The 16,693-nt window shown below is 33.3% G+C and overlaps 1 protein-coding gene across 2 annotated transcripts; it reads left to right on the top strand.

Moving 5' to 3' along the window:
• Nucleotides 1-413: 413 nt before the first annotated feature.
• LOC110792542 (L-ascorbate oxidase homolog) lies at nt 414-10,432 on the top strand. 2 transcript variants are annotated; one of them, XM_021997362.2, is made up of 8 exons: nt 414-760; nt 3,014-3,123; nt 5,671-5,941; nt 6,405-6,507; nt 7,308-7,653; nt 8,650-9,015; nt 9,120-9,198; nt 9,823-10,432. In XM_021997362.2, the coding sequence occupies exons 1-8, from the start codon at nt 614-616 to the stop codon at nt 10,033-10,035; spliced, it is 1,635 nt and encodes a 544-aa protein (XP_021853054.1). In that variant the 5' UTR covers nt 414-613; the 3' UTR covers nt 10,036-10,432. The 2 variants fall into 2 exon arrangements, with proteins under 2 accessions (XP_021853054.1, XP_021853055.1); XM_021997363.2 differs by lacking the exon at nt 414-760 and adding an exon at nt 2,712-2,883.
• The last annotated feature ends 6,261 nt before the right edge of the window (nt 10,433-16,693 follow it).

Below are 16,693 nucleotides of genomic sequence, written 5' to 3'. Positions count from 1 at the left end.
CTTAAGGGATCATTTTAAAGTAAAAAAGTAGGATCTACCCATCCTGCACGATTCTTTACGATCTTATACAATCCTGCGTTGATCCTGTACGATCCTATATGATCCTGCTTCGATCCTATACAATCCTGACCGATCATGCACCAATCTAAGTGAAAAGTAGATTCTTACGATCCTACCGATCCCGCTACAATCCCACCCTCTCTATTTTGCAAAAAGTAGATCGGGATTCTAGTAACGATACTTAAAACCGTTAAAATTTTAACCAATTGTTAATTGTTGACAAAATTTCATTCATTATGATACCATTCATAATTTCATAACAAATGAGCTCATTAATTTAATCAAAACTCCATAACAAAATAAAAACTTAATTAAATGTAGTCAGTGGTTGGGCCATTTGAGTCATTGAGTATGTGGGTTCGACCTCAATAAGTCACCCCCCATTTCCTACATTGCCTTTGCTCCACTTCAGTCACTCCAACACCAAGCTGCCACTTTCTCTCTCTCTCTACATCCTAGAGAGAGAAAAAGATCTACTAAAATTTCCCACTTTAAAGTTCCAAAAAAAAGTGAAGAAAAAACCCTCAATAAATTGGAAAAAAAATTAACAAAAATGATAGAAAACAGAGCACTCTGTTTATCAACCTTAGTAGTGTTCCTTGTTCTTCTTGTAAATGGCATCAATGGCGAAAACCCGTATCGACATTACGATTGGAAAGTCACTTATGGCTACGTTTATCCCATGGGTGTCAAACAACAAGTAAGTTCTTCAATCCGCTAATTATTAATGATATTGTTCTTCCTTGAAAAAAAAAAACTTCAATCCCACCTAAATAAATAAATAAATAAAACTATAATTCATATTAATTTTTATGATTTTTTTGCTATAATATAAAGTAGTTATATAGTTTTTTCATGAAATATGATGCTACATTGACTTATTTGTACTACATTACTAACTAAATGCCTTAATTTTAGATCCAAAGATAATGTTACTATTTTTAGCAATAAAAAGTATGTATATTTATATTTACTTTTAGTAAAAAGTTATTGTTAAGTTTCCTTAATTATTTTTGTTGTAATGCTGTTTTTGTTGTAATGCAGCTTTCTAATTTGGGATTTAACAATGATAAAATTAAATTTTTTTATTTTATGAAAGTAATTAATTTGTTGATCTATTCGAGATCAAGAGAGGATCTTCTCCCTAAATATGAAGAATTTAAAATGTAATACCCCCCAAATACCCTAATTTACCCTTCATTAATTTCTTGAGTATTCATTTTCTGAATGTCAAATTTCTCAAGTACGTAAATAGACCGTTCAGTTACCGGAAAGAATCCCGATCTCGTTCCGATCAAGGAACAACCAATTAACATGTTCTTAAGCAAGATTTATGACATAATACAAAATAATTTACTTGTGCATGTCAAATAATTTAGTTAATAAAGTCTCGAGGGAATGATATCAGTACTTGAAATCGAATCCCGTTTACACCATTTGTCGGTTTATAACTCTTAAAAATTAGGTGTATTATTGACTTATTTAGTGTGAATAGTACAAAATGAAATTTATGTTTAATTTTGAATGTCTTAATCTCAAGTTCAACATGTGAAAACTATTGTGCCCTTTTTCTGATTAGCTCATTCATTGGATTTGTGTTCTTTTCTTTTCTTTTTTGTTGGGTCCAAATTCTTGTCGTCATTTTCTAATTATTTTGGCGTTATTTGGAATTCAAAGACTTTGATGTTCATGTCACATTATCATGGCCTAGGGACCCCCAAATTAGATCTATAATCTAAGAGCAATTTTTGTCCAATTTATATCACATGACTTAACTAGTACGGGACTATTAATTATAACATGCATTTTTGATTTAGATCTATTCATATAACTAAAGTATAGTTATTGACGTGACCATTTACTTTGTACGGAATCACAGAGAGCATATGGTTAACTAGAAACTCCTTGTAACACCGCGGAGTAAAAGATAACTAAAAATCGAACACGATCAAGATTGACGCCTTTGAGGACTTCCCATAGACAAACAAATTAGTCATTATACTTCATATTGAGTAGTATATCCTTCAAATTTGCGACCTTAGTTCATACGAACTTGAATTCATCGAGTTAATACTCAATCTTGAGCTTGTACTTGGCTTAATTCTTTTGACCGCTCATATGAGCCTATATATATGTATATCTAGACGAACTTTGAGCTTCAATCTTCAACATTCAACACACGTGTTTTCTGTTGAAAAAGAATAGATTAGGAGATCCTTTATTGCTTCAATCTTTAGTCTAGTTATTGAATATGAAGTACGAAGTACGTATAATACTTGTAACCTGTCTTCGAAATAACGATTACACTGTCTGAAATACGTATATTTAAATACAAAGTACTTCACATGATTTCACCAAGATTTAAGAGAGACGATTTTGCAAAATTCAATCAGATTTTTCTACTAATTACAAGTACTTAACCACCAAAAAAAAAGTAATACTTTTCTGAAACATTCCAAAGTTACACACATTGGTGTGAGTGTGACATAACTTTATTAACCACTAGAAACTTTTTCACCCACATAACCTCCACTCGTGAAGGGGACAATCAATCATTAATCTAATAGCGGTGCTTCTGTGAACTAACCATAAATCCCACCATTTTATTTCTACACTTTCTTGCTTCCCAATTATAAATACAAGTGCCAAAAACAAAGATTAAAGATCAACAAAAAAAAACCCAAAACAACAATGAGAGAAACCTTACCACTTCTCTTCTTCCTTATTCTCCTAGTAAATGTAACCAATGCCGAAAGCCCGTACCGATTTATCTACTTAAAAGTGCATTACGGCATTGCTTACCCTTTGGGCGTAAAGCAAAACGTAAGCTTTTCTCGTCAATGTTAATATCCAGTAAGGTTCAGATGTATGCAATCTTATTTTTATACAACACAAAACTGTAAAAAAAAAAAAGTAAGTTTGGAATTTTAATTGTTTGATTATTTTTTGGCAGGTGATAATGATCAATGGGCAGTTTCCAGGGCCACAGATTGACTGTGTGACGAATGACAACTTGATCATAAGTGTTCATAATTACTTGAATGAACCTTTCCTTATTTCATGGTAACTAACTTCAATTTGATCTTACACCTATCAATCTTTTATGTCTTCTGCATTATAATATAATCCATAAAGATTCTATGTCAATAATCCTTGAAAAACTAACTTATAGATCAAGCATTAAATGTATGTAGATACCACTTTTTTTATATTTTATTATGGCAAAGAAATGTGGATGTGTCAACCTTAATTTGATCATCTCATCATCATATCACAAATTCAATGTACATAGTATATTACATTTTTTTTTGTTCATTATGTCCCTATTTTTTTAATTGATTTTTTCAAATTATTTGAAGTAAAAAACTTGTAACCTTTTTTAACAGATCGGTAACAAAAATAATTAATGATAATGATAATGCCTTGATACAATTACCACACTGAAAAAGTGTGACAATATTTTGAGTTAGAAGAGGAATTCGTACATATAAACAATTGTACACACTTTCTCAATATTTACCATTAGGTTAAGACCTTATTGGTCCTTGAAAAGGTTAATATATAGGGTAACATGTAGTTATAAAAAAAAGTCTTAACTAGCTTGGTAGTTGGGAAAGAACTCCGGAGATTTTGTTAAATGGTCATTTAAGTTTTTATAAAGACTCCATATTACTTCGTATTTTGAAGTTATACAATTGAAACTTCTTTTTAGCTCATCTTATTTTTTTAAGCGCATATTCTGTTCACCTTATATGCACTTATTTCAGGAAAAATAAGTTTAAATAAGTTCTGATACGTATAGTTAAGTTCCGATAAGTTCAGATAAGATATGTTCAGGAAAAATAAGGGTTGGCAAAGTACAATTTAAAACTAAAATAAGTTTTGATAAGTTCTAATAAGTTCAGATAATATAAGTTCAGAAACAATAAGTGAAAATCAGGTGAATAAAACGCAGCCTTTAAGGCTCTGTTTTGTTCACCTTATTTCCACTTATTTTAGGAAAAATAAGTTCAGTTAAGTTCAGAAAAATAAGGGTTGACCAAATACAACTTATAACTAAGGCTGCGTTCTATTCACCTGATTTCCACTTATTTTTCCTGAACTTATCTTATCTGAATTTATCTGAACTTAACTGAACTTATCTGAAATTATCTGAACTTATTAGAACTTATCAAAACTTATTTTAGTTATAAATTGTACTTGGCCAACCCTTATTTTTCCTGAACTTATCTTATCTGAACTTATCTGAACTTAACTGAACTTATCTGAACTTATTTTTCCTGAAATAAGTGGAAATAAGGTGAACAGAACATGGCCTAAAGTAAGTTTTGATAAGTTTTAATAAGTTTAGATAAGTTCAGTTAAGTTCAAATAAGATAAGTTCAAGAAAAATAAGTGAAAATCAGGTGAATAAAACGCAGCATTTAACTAGAGTGGTTGGAAAAAATTATTTTGTCGAACTTTTTTTCAATTAAACTATTTTTTTTCCATAAAAATTTACATAACGTATTTAAACATTTTGATAAGAAGAAAAATACTCCTACAGCGTAAGTGCGTATGATCCTCGTACAATATTCCGTATACTGCTTGTATTTTCCTTCGTATTTGTAAAATTGTACATTTGTACTCCATTCTTCACTAATCACGTGGGATCCACACATTGACGCACGTGATTAGATCTATCTTTCTCACTCTATCGTGCCAGACTGCCAGACGTATGATTCGGGTAATGGGCGCACGTGATATCTATCACGTAGGCCAAGCAGTTAAGCACTAAACAAAGTGTAATCAGGAACCTTTTTATTATTTTATTATTATTTTAATCACGGGCCTTTTAGGTTGTCACTACAAACTTCAGCTTTTCAACTTTTTTGGGCCTCTTGAGATTTGGGTTGAATTTTTTGGGCCTGGGTTTTGGACTGAATTATTTGGGCCATTTGGGATTTGGGCTGTATATATATCTAAGTGAACTCTTTCGATTTGGAGTGTCGGTTGTCGAATTGAAAAATATGGAGTTCTATCTTTACTCCCTCCGTCCGAATTTGATTATCATATTGATAGAATGATAGTGATATAGTGTTATGTGAATTAGTAATGTGACAATTATTAAATGTAGATCAAGGTAACAATTAATTGTTATTATGTATGAAATAAGATAATCACCGATTTTTTTATGGTTGGAAAAAGGTCTAATTACTTGTGTATGTTGTGTTTGGTAAAACAAACAAGGCCTTAAAGTTTGCAAAAGCTAAGGCCCTGTTCTGTTCACTTTATTTCCATTTATTTCAGGAAAAATAAGTTTAGATAAGTTTAGTTAAGTTCAGATAAGTTCAGATAAGATAAGTTCAGGAAAATGGGTTGACCAAGTACAACTTATAACTAAAATAAGTTTTCATAAGTTCAAATAAGTTCAGATAAGTTCAAATAAGATAAGTTCAGAAAAAATAAGTGAAAATCAGGTGAATAGAACGCACGCTAATGTAACTTGTCTGAAAATGACCCTTATGAAGTTTTGAAATATACAAATTTAAAAATTCGGCCACATTGTGAGATCGTTTCATACAAGATTTTGCCTATACAAGTCTAATTAATTTGGCTTAAATTATGCAGGAATGGATTGCAACAAAGAAGGAATTCATATCAAGATGGGATGCCAGGAACAACCTGTCCAATCCCACCAAGAAGGAACTTCACATACATCCTTCAAGCCAAAGATCAAATAGGGAGTTTCTTCTACTTCCCTTCCATTGCCCTTCACAAGGCTTCTGGTGGGTTTGGTGCCCTCCGAATCTATAGTCGCCCTCGTATTCCGGTCCCTTTCCCTCCCCCTGCCGGAGACTTCACCGTTCTTGCAGGCGACTGGTACAAGAAAAGCCACAGGGTGAGTCTAATTACTTGTTTATAACTAGAGCGGACAAACGTGTCGTGTCAGGTCGTATTCGTGTCGAATATAAACGGGTTGGAAAATCTCAACACTAACTCTACGCGTTTAATAAATGTGTCGTGTCGTGTTGTGTTGACCCATCTAACTAATCTAGTCGGAGACTCTTGTCACTAACCTATTTTTTTCGTCTTTGGTTCGTGTCTTGTTGTCGTGTTTGTTCAATAAAGTTGGTTCTATTATTTACGTTTATCACCAAATACATTTAAGTCATGTCAGTTTCGTATTGATAATCTCAAACACTAACCCCGACCCATTTAATTAAATGTGTCGTGTCGTATTGACCCGTTTTATTAAATGGGTCGCAAACCCTGGACATTCGTTGCTTTTTTCGTGTCGTGTCAATGTCATGTCAGATTTTGCCAACTCTGAAATTAACACCAGCTTGTATTTAACTTTGCAGCAACTGACCAGGATGTTAGAAAGGGGCCGCAACATCCCTATGCCTGATGGTCTTCTTATCAATGGCCGTGGATGGAATGGTTACACTTTCACCGTTGAACAAGGTAATTAATTTACCCTAGCTACTTTCATGTCAATACACTTTAGCAAAAGAATGATACAGTAATTAAATAGATAGACGAATTGCCTTGATATATACTACCTCTGCTCCAGAATGGTCTTTATACTTTTCGTTTTACTCTGTTTCATAATGTGTTTTACCCTCTGCTTTATTCTAATTTTTTGACATGAAAATTTACTACCTTATTTTTATTACCCCACAATATTTACAATTTTCCATCCACTTTCTCTTACTTTTTTCATTTTTTTCCTACACCCACCCACATTTTTACACACTTTTTTTTTTTAACTTTATCAATATTTTATTATAATCAACCAATTTTTCTACTTTTGTCTTAATATTTGTGCAAATAGATATTTGTGCAAATAGTAATTGTAAAGATGTTTATGTATTGAAACGGAGGTAGTATATCTTTGTACCGAGTTTTACTCCTCCAAATCAAACTTGTTAGAATAATGCCTTGAATCGGTCAAACCCCTTACTGCAACTCCCCAACACGGGGATCTCAGGTTATCGGTTTACATTATCTGGTATTTTGGACTAGGGTTATCTGTTTTAGGCATATTTTGTGGGGCTTTTTCGCATCTGTCTAGAAATTACGTACTATATAAACTCTCTAGATCAATAAAACTTTCCTCCCATCTTTCATGGACGTACCTAACAAACAAATTGTTAATGAACCACGTTAAAATCTATGTGTTCTTTATTTACGTTATTACTAATCTTTTTTTACTTCCATTATAACAAAACTGATGTTTAGTTGTGTGATAATAATAATTGTAGGGAGAACTTACCGGTTTAGGATATCAAACGTTGGAATTGCAACATCAATCAACTTCAGGATAGCAGGGCACAAGCTTAAGTTAGTAGAGGTTGAAGGGACACATACTTTACAGACCAACTACGCTTCCCTTGATATTCATTTAGGGCAGTCTTACTCAGTCCTAGTAACAGCTGATCAGGCCCCTGATGATTATTACGTTGTAGTTTCTTCGCGTTTCACTAAACCTGTGCTTACGACAACAGCAGTACTTCATTATAGAAACTCTTGGAAGAAAGTATCTGGGCCTCTTCCTCGTGGGCCCACTACGCAGATTGGTTGGTCTCTCAACCAGGCCCATTCTATCAGGTATGTATCTATATTCGTATCTGATCCGATAAAAATCAAAAACCCGAACCTAAACCAATATCCGATCCGAAATATTGGGTACCCGAACCGATACGGTTATCAAGCTAGGTATCCGATCCGAAAAAGTTGGAACCTGAACCGATATGGTTATCAGATTGTGTATCCCATCCGAAAAAGTGGGGTACCCGAACCGATATGGTTATCGGTTTGGATACCCGATCCGAAATTCGGGTATTGAGTATGGTTACGGATATCGTTTCACAAATAATGGGTACCCGATAACGGTTCGACAAGTCTTCTTTTAATTTTTTTCCCAATTTAAATATTGTTTTTCCAAGATCTTTAATTTGAGTTGGACAATGAGTCAATGATAAAGGTCGCAAGTTGCAACCAATAAAATGTGTCATAATCCTATGTGTCACTTTTCTAATGGTGCCACGTAGACCACGACTCATAAATTATTTTTACTATCAACGCCATATTTTTTCTATAAAATATTAAAATAAGGTACTCCATAAAAAAAAAGGTATAATAAATATATATTTCCTTTTTTTTGTAAATTATAAATTCAAAAATAGAAATTACAATCTAATAATATATTTCTATGTAAGTAAAAAAAATAATTGCCATACAAATTGTTTTGTCGCAAGTTGCAACCTTTATCACTTTGCATTTGAGTAAATTGCAATTTTATTATTAATGTAGTCCAAATCATGTCCAAATGTTGATATTTAGTGTTGAATGATATTACAATAATCTAGTTATAAAGTCTATATTTTTTTCTAATAGGATATCGTAGTGGGTACCATCCGAAAGTTTGGGTACCCTAACTTAATGTTTTGTTCATGGATATCAATTTTAGCATTATTGGTTATCGGTTCGGGTATCCGGTTCATATTCACCCCTACTTGATATTCATTATAGAATTTAACAACATTCAGGAGTTAATAAATTTTATGACACACATGATCATACTGATGTCTGCATTATACTCAGGATGAACTTATCAGCAAGCGGACCAAGACCGAACCCACAGGGCTCGTACCATTACGGATTGATCAAACTACAACGAACCATAATGCTCGCAAACTCACCTGCATACATCAATGGCCAGCAGAGGTATGCTATCAACAGTGTGTCATATCTTCAGGCAGATACACCCTTAAAACTTGCAGACTACTTCAACATACCTGGTGTTTACTACCCTAATAGCATGCCTAGTTACCCTACATGGGGCACTCCATATCTTAAAACGGCGTCGTTGCAGACTGATTACAGGACTTTTGTTGAGATTATTTTCCAGAATATGGAAGATTCAGTTCAGTCTTACCATATTGATGGTTATGCTTTCTTTGTTGTTGGGTAAGAACACATATCTGTATCACATCTCTAGATTTAGTTTTATATGATCCATTTTTTAATTACTATAAATTTTTACTAAGTTTTTTTTACATTTTAATGAACAGGATGGATGGTGGTCAATGGACTCCTAGGAGTAGACTCAGCTATAACTTGAGAGATGCAGTTACTCGATCCACCGTTCAGGTAACACCACTTCACGAGAAAGATGGTTGTGGGTGTGTCAGGCCAAGCCCATGGGACGTGGGCCTAACCAGGCCCGACAACTGGTAACACGTGGGTCGGGCTGGAAATTTTAAAATGCAACCCATGACCATGTACCTCTCGTTCCAAGTCGGGCCAAGCCACCGTGCCTAAGCCTAATTTTTACTCAATTTAGCGTGCTTTCTTGTGTCATGCATGGTCGTGCTTTTTCCGAAAATATGCGGCTAATGGCCTACGATTTTGTGCTCGTATTGGACCGTGCTTTTTTCGTACTCGTATCAAGCCATGATTTTTTTCGTGTTGGGCTAGGTCGTGGGCCTATTTCAAAATGCAAACCAAGCATGAGCCAGGCCCACATACCCTTGTTTCGGGTCGGGTTGGGCCGTCATGTAAAAAAGCCTAATTTCCCTCTATTTAGCATGTTTTTTTCAAAAAATAATGTGGCCAACGGCCCACGACTTTGGCTCGATCGTGTCCGCCGTGTCTCAGCTCGGCCCAGTGCTATCTTTACTTTACCCTTATTATTGTAGCAAGAACATTTTGTATTATGCTACACCATGACTTAAGGTTGGTTACTAATAACAAGTGAACTTCTTAAATATGCAGGTGTATCCGAAGGCATGGACCGCAGTATACATGTCCCTAGACAATGTGGGAATGTGGAACATAAGATCAGAGAATTGGATAAGGCAATATTTGGGACAACAATTCTACATGAGGGTCTATACCCCGTCTCGTTCGTTGAGAGACGAGTATCCTATCCCTAAGAATGCCCTCCTCTGTGGTAGGGCTAGAGGGCGTCACACACGCCCTCTATAAGTTTTTTCACACTCTAGGCAAACGAGGGGTCCTCACTCGGCTTCCTATCTCAGGAAATGAGGGAACGGGGATTCAAACCTTAATTTGAATTACACTTCGGAAAAGGGTTTTCTATAGAGTATAAGTATGATTTGGGTGTACTTAATGGTCACAAGAGGGTGACATAGTTAGTTGATTAGATTTGAGATTGTGTAATATGATATTGTCATGCATGATGTTGCATGACAATGAGGGAGGTAATTTGTTTTTGGGTGGAGGGGATTAAATCATTAGGTTGTGTAATTAAGAACTATTGTTTCATGCTTCACCTCCTTAGTGAATTGCAAAAAAAAAAAATGTAATATTGTTTTAGTTGTTTCTTTGGGAATAAAATTGTATTCATGATTTCATTGATCAATTCATGTGAGGGACAATACCTACAACATACGAAGTATTAGGAAAGTATGAATTCAAATTTTTAAGTGCATTCATGTATGTAGAGCGAGTAGACTCATCTTGTTGTGAGATGGAATGCCAATGAGTCGAAGTTTATATGGTTAGACAATTTTTCCCAAAGTTTAACAATTTTGACGGAACTTGGTTTGATTTAATAATACGCGTGCCTAACTTTTCTCAAATAAAACAAAAAGTTACTGTACGTTCTCTGGCACTCTCAAAATCGAACATCTTAGCTGAATTTGGAACAATTTTTTGAATCTAGTGTATTTGAAGGGGCATTTTGGGATATTGACATTATAATAAGAGAGTACTACGTTTTGAATAAATCCAAGAAAAAGTTGACATTTTTAGTCTCAACTATGGACGGTCTACTTTAAATGGTCAAAACTTCTGCTTAACTTTGGACGGTCTCAATTTTAGAGATTGTCACTCTAATTGAGTTTGTGACATAAAATGGTCCAAAATGAGTCATAAAATGTGTATATGATGGGAATGGAACCACATTATGTTTACTCCGGAAAATAAAGGGATACAAAATATTCTTGGTTTTGCTTTAAACAAAGGTTTTTGGTTGATCAAGGACCATAAATAAGACTAAATACATTAATGTAGTAGAATCACAAATTGACTCACATTGTCTAGGACTTAGTAGGTGTTGCTACACCACGTTTAATTGTGTAATTTATTTTCTGTCGGGGCATGCCTCTTATTTGCACCCAAAAAAAATGTAGTTGAATCACAAATTCACAAGTCTAGAGTGCACAAGACGCCCAAGGATTTTGGGCCTTATAACATGAGCAATCTACAAGTTTCAATTAGTTGATGTCATATACTAGTAGTCGTCAAAGCGTGACATGTACAACCGTACAACTAATTACGTATGTAGAATTTGATAGAACGTACAAAAAATTAAAAATGTAAAATTAATTATTTCGTAATAAATATACATTAAAAAAAATAAAATTTGACATTGACAAAATTCTAAAATTTTGTTACACGACGTACAACATTACAACGTTACAACCTTTAAACCCTCCCTCAAAAAAGGACATAAAAATTAAACTCGTGCAACAAACATTTAAATTAGATTATTTTTTTAAAATGTTATGACTTCATAATTGTAAACATATTCGAAACCGTTTTGTCCATCAAAAAAATGTAACTGCAAAAATATGCAAATAATAAAAGTTCATCGACCCACCGATTGCATGCAACGAAAGAAGTTTGGTAGAGTTTGAAGTTTCTTCTTTCCTTCCAATTTTGCCGACGTCAATCATCTTTGTTTGTCAACTCTTACAAAAATAGAAGAGAATTAAATAGGAAGATCATGTCCGGTAAAACTAGCGGTAGCGGTAACTTTTAACGGTTGAGTAGCGCATTATTAGAAGTTGGAGTAGCGGCGCCTAACAGTGAATTAGTAACGGGAAATGGTTATCTTCAAAGTAGCGTGTAACTAATTAATATGAGTGTTTACCAATTGAGGTTGGCATGAATGGTTAAGGGCCTCTTGCTCCTTAACCAAGGTCTCGAGTTCGAGCCTTGAGAATGGAAAAAATCTCAACTGGGAGTCTGGGAGGGATGCTGCCCATCGAGGTACCCATGCAAACTCCCGCAGGAGATTAGTCCACTCGCCGAAGGCGGTGGAAACTCCTCGTAGTAGAACCAAAAATTTAATATGAGTGTTTGGTAAGTAGCGGCTAAGGTTATTTATATTTAGTGTTTAAAATATCTCTATAATTTTATCAAATTGCGACCCGCTACATTTGAACGCTAATATATTTAACGTTTGAGAAAAGTTACCTAGCTAACCGCTACTGATTCCTGACAAATACTTGTATTACAGGTAGCGTTTTAAATCAAAACGCTCCTGCTACCACCGAACACGCCCATACACCACTAGAATTTGTATCTTTAATGACAACCTAATAACGACGGGTAAAAAAGCAAAAGTTTTTTGCGATGGGGATAACAACCAAACAAAGACGGGAACAACCGTCGAAAATGTTTTTTCACAAAAGGTTAATGACGGGATTTTTCCATTAACAACGACCCCCTTTTATGACGGGTTCGCGACAGGAAATCACGTCGTTAATCAACGATTACTGACCTTTAACGACTGAATTTCCCGCCGTTAATGATACAATTTCTTGCCGTGATAGTGGTTACTCCCCTTTGCCTCGTAACCAATTGGGTGAGTACGTGTTCAATAACCTTTAAGAATGGGAAAAGATCATTCTTCAATCCTCTACTTTTGGTCTTTTAAATGGACCAGGCGGGACGAGAGAATTGGTTCCTGGCTCACTGAGTCACTGTTGTTGACGATAAACACAATCATATTTTCACAAAAAGAAATAAAAAGAAAATATAAAATAAATATAATAAAAATATTCTAAGAAAAAGGGAATTCCTTAAGATGCATGGAGTCATGGAGACATCTGTTAAGAATAAGGTGAAATTTTTTTCTCATATGCGGCGACGTGTGAAGTTGTAGACTTCTCTCTCAACAGTTTTTTCTTGTGCGTTTATTTACATTATAAAAAGAAAAAAAATCATTATATATCTAGCTAGAAGCTTGTAGAGAATGCTTCCAATATGCAAGTAGTGAGGTGAGGTGCATTTCTTATCGTATTCATTTTATTTTCACTTATTTGAACTTAATTAAATTAATGATCTTATTTAAAATCGGTTTTTTGAACGGATTAATTTTGAAATATGTGAGTAGAATGTGATGTAAGAGTTCGAGCTTTAATTAAGTAAAATTAATTTATTGATAAAAAGTAATACGACATTTACAGAAGAGATTTGAATCTATCAAATACATAATAAATCGAATCAAATAAAATCTTTTTTTTCTGCAAAACTACGATCATTGCATGTTGGACATCTTGTACACCCTCTTACACATCATTGTTTGATATAACCTTCAACGAGAGGGTCTTTTGATCTATTTTAGTTTAGAACTTGAACTAAATCAGGTTCAATTGATTATAGACGTAGAACTGACATCTGATGCAACATCACACAAATCTTTATCGACGAAAAATTAATTCTCCTGAGAAACTAAAGTATTCTTCTTTTGTACACCAGAAATCTAGGATCCTCTAACCTGAGAAAAATTCTCCTAAAAGGAGAAGAAAACCCCAGCCTTTCGAGGGAAAAAAGTTCATCGCACAAGAAGGAAGCATTATTATAACCTAAAAAAAAAACTAACTAAATAAAAATATTGGAGTTTTCCCTAATAAAAAATTCGATGAAAATCCCTTCAAAATTTGCTAATGGAGACCATGGATTTGAGAGAGGGAGAAGATGAGGGAAGAGCGGTTATTTATGGTTTAATTACAAGACTGCAATTAGATGATTAATTTGTTTGTAACCTAATAAGTACGTACATAGTATTGTTTTTTTTTTTTTTGGACGAGAATATTTTCTATAAATTTATTCTCTCATTAAGATTTTTTTCTTTGACATAGAAAGAGCCATAAAGGACAAGGCGATAAATATTGTAACTTCTTTCAATTTTTAAGGGGTAAAACTTCCAAAAATTAAGGTGTAACTTTTCATGCATATTTCAACCAAACAATTTTAATTAGTTTTTTTGAAATTGAATTTGAAAGAGGACATATTAGGGAAACAGTGCGTCTCATGTGTGACCAGTCACACCATCAACTTGATGGTGTGACGCGCGCAACTAATATGAAAAAAGTTATTGACGAGTGTTACCTGATCGACTTTCTATGTTGGTGTTACTTATACATTGTATTCACCGTTACTTTTGTTGTTTTACTGCAGTTTTTTGAATTTCATGTTAGAGGTTGCTTGTATAAACGAGTGTTACTTGAAAGTCTATGCTGGTGTTACTTATACATTGTATTCGTAGTTATTTTTCTTATTTTATTGCAGTTTTATGTAAGAGGTTCCTTGTATAAACTAGTGTTACTTGACTTTCTATGATGATGTTACTTGTACGTTGTATTCGTTGTTATTTTCTTGTGTTTACTACATTTTCTTGAATTTCATGTTCGAGATTCCTTGTATAGACTGGTGTTACTTGACCTTTTATGCTGATGTTACTTTTAGTTATTGCATTTTCTTCAATTTCATGTTAGAGGTCCCTTGTATAGACTGGTGTTATTTGAATTTCTATGTTGATGTTACTTATACCTTGTATTCGCGGTTACTTTTTTTGTTTTATTGTAGTTTCATGTAAGAGGTTCCTTGTATAGACCGGTGTTACTTGACTTTCTATGATGATGTTACTTGTACGTTGTATTCGCTGTTTTTTTTTTAATTTCTTGTGTTTACTACATTTTCTTGAATTTCATGTTCGAGGTTCCTTGTGTAGACTGGTGTTACTTGACCTTTTATGCTGATGTTACTTTTATTTATTGCATTTCTTCAATTCCATGTTAGAGTTTCTTTGTATGTACTGATGTTACTTTATTTTCTATGCTGATTTGTTACTTTATTTTCTACGCTGATGTTGCTATATTTTCTATGACGATGTTACTCTGTTTTATGCCTTTAAACGCGTTGGATTTATTTATAACTGTGAACATGCACACCATCAATTAAGTTGATGGTGTGACTGGTTACATATAAGACTTGAGGTTAGGGAAAAAGTATACCCCAAAACAAGGGACTGTTTTTGAACTCCCATGACCAACTTTGTATGAGTGCTTATGTTGGTGACGTGAATTCATCCTTCACAATTAATTGTATTAACCACATAATACCCATCTACATTTTAATTAATCAATTGAAAACCATTTACTATAATAAGGACTGAGAACCAATTTATGTGGATAAATTTTTTTAAGTAGACTGAGATGTTTTGCATTAGTGTTATTTGGGATTTTACAGTGGCTCAAAATGTCCTGAGTTGTCTTTACTTTTGAATAGATTTGATTTACATTTTAATTAACCAATTGGTATTAGGGTTTAGAGTATATTTATTTTCTGTTGTATTACTCTGAGTAAGTCTTACGTTTTCACGTGGTGATAACGCATTCCACGTGGCGATAACGCATTGGTAATTTTCTATGATTTTTAAGAAAGAAAAATGGAATTTGAACAGAGAGAATTTTTGGGGCGTTACACTTTAGCTTGTCAATATTAAAACCGAATCAATTAACTTTACATACAGAATCACTTCTGATATCTTTCCCACTTCGAAATTTATTAGTTTAGTAATAAATTGACGAAAGTTCACACTGCTAGAAATTAATAATTTAATTTCCATATAAGACATACATATAATTATTTTAGTTTCTGGTTCATGAATTTGAAAGTCGTATGGTTTAGAGGGAATTATGAATTGAAATTAGTCATACAAAAACGGGCAATATTGATCAAACACCAATTGACATTAGACTCTTTGTATTTGACTTATTTTGATGTAGTTAAGAAAACTTAAGTTAAGATAATTTCAAACAATATACTTTCAAATAAGTTAAATCAAAATATGTATTAAGAGTGTTTTAAAAAATTTCGAACATAAATAAGTATGTTTTAGATAAATTTTTTCTAGATAAAATAAGTTTAGAGAAATATTTTTCGTTGTGGCAAAAATATAACATAATTCATAATTAACTACAAATTTATTAAAATACGATATATTCTAATAGATCACTAATTAGTTCGTCGGGCTAAGTATAAGTTAATCAAAAGGCAAGTAATGATGAAACTAAAATTAATTTGTATGACTAATTATTTTTAGTAAGACCGTCTGACATAAACCTACTCTTAAGTAAAAATGAGAAAATAGAAAATAAATAAATATAGATAGTGCGTAGAACAAAAACAAATAGAGGGATTACAAATAAAATTTAAGCCTAGCTTTGACTTTATGGATATATTTCCAAAGAAAATAAAAGTCATAACAATAAAACATAATTTTGTAAAATTCCTTTCCTTTTATGTATATTTTATTCCTTTTCTGTTGCATGAGGGAATATTTAATTTCCAAAAACATAACTGACTTGTCTCTAGTACGTGGAACCTGTGTAGTAGAGGACAAAGTGTAGTAAAATCACACGAGTATTTTCCTATGTTGCATTCTTCTCCTATTTAAAACCATCTTTGGTTGCAATTCCAAGTTAATTCCTCCATTTTATTCTTCTCCTTTATTTTCCTAAGAGGAAGAAAAATGGTGAAAGAAAGAAAGAGTTTTAATAATAATAATAATAATAATAATAATAATAATCATAGGGTGAGGAGTCCG

The sequence above is a fragment of the Spinacia oleracea genome, chromosome 6 (genome assembly GCF_020520425.1).
Source record: "Spinacia oleracea cultivar Varoflay chromosome 6, BTI_SOV_V1, whole genome shotgun sequence".
Classification (NCBI taxonomy): Eukaryota; Viridiplantae; Streptophyta; class Magnoliopsida; order Caryophyllales; family Amaranthaceae; genus Spinacia; species Spinacia oleracea.
The sequence above is the reverse complement of the archived record's forward strand: the minus strand, read 5'-3'. Positions and strand labels throughout refer to the sequence as shown.

Excerpts from the sequence above, each read along its gene's own strand:
- LOC110792542 (XM_021997362.2), top strand. The coding sequence starts at position 614 with ATGATAGAAAACAGAGCACTCTGTTTATCAACCTTAGTAGTGTTCCTT. Across the intron at positions 761-3,013 it reads CCATGGGTGTCAAACAACAA|GTGATAATGATCAATGGGCA; the intron begins GTAAGTTCTTCA and ends ATTTTTTGGCAG. Across the intron at positions 6,508-7,307 it reads CACTTTCACCGTTGAACAAG|GGAGAACTTACCGGTTTAGG; the intron begins GTAATTAATTTA and ends TAATAATTGTAG.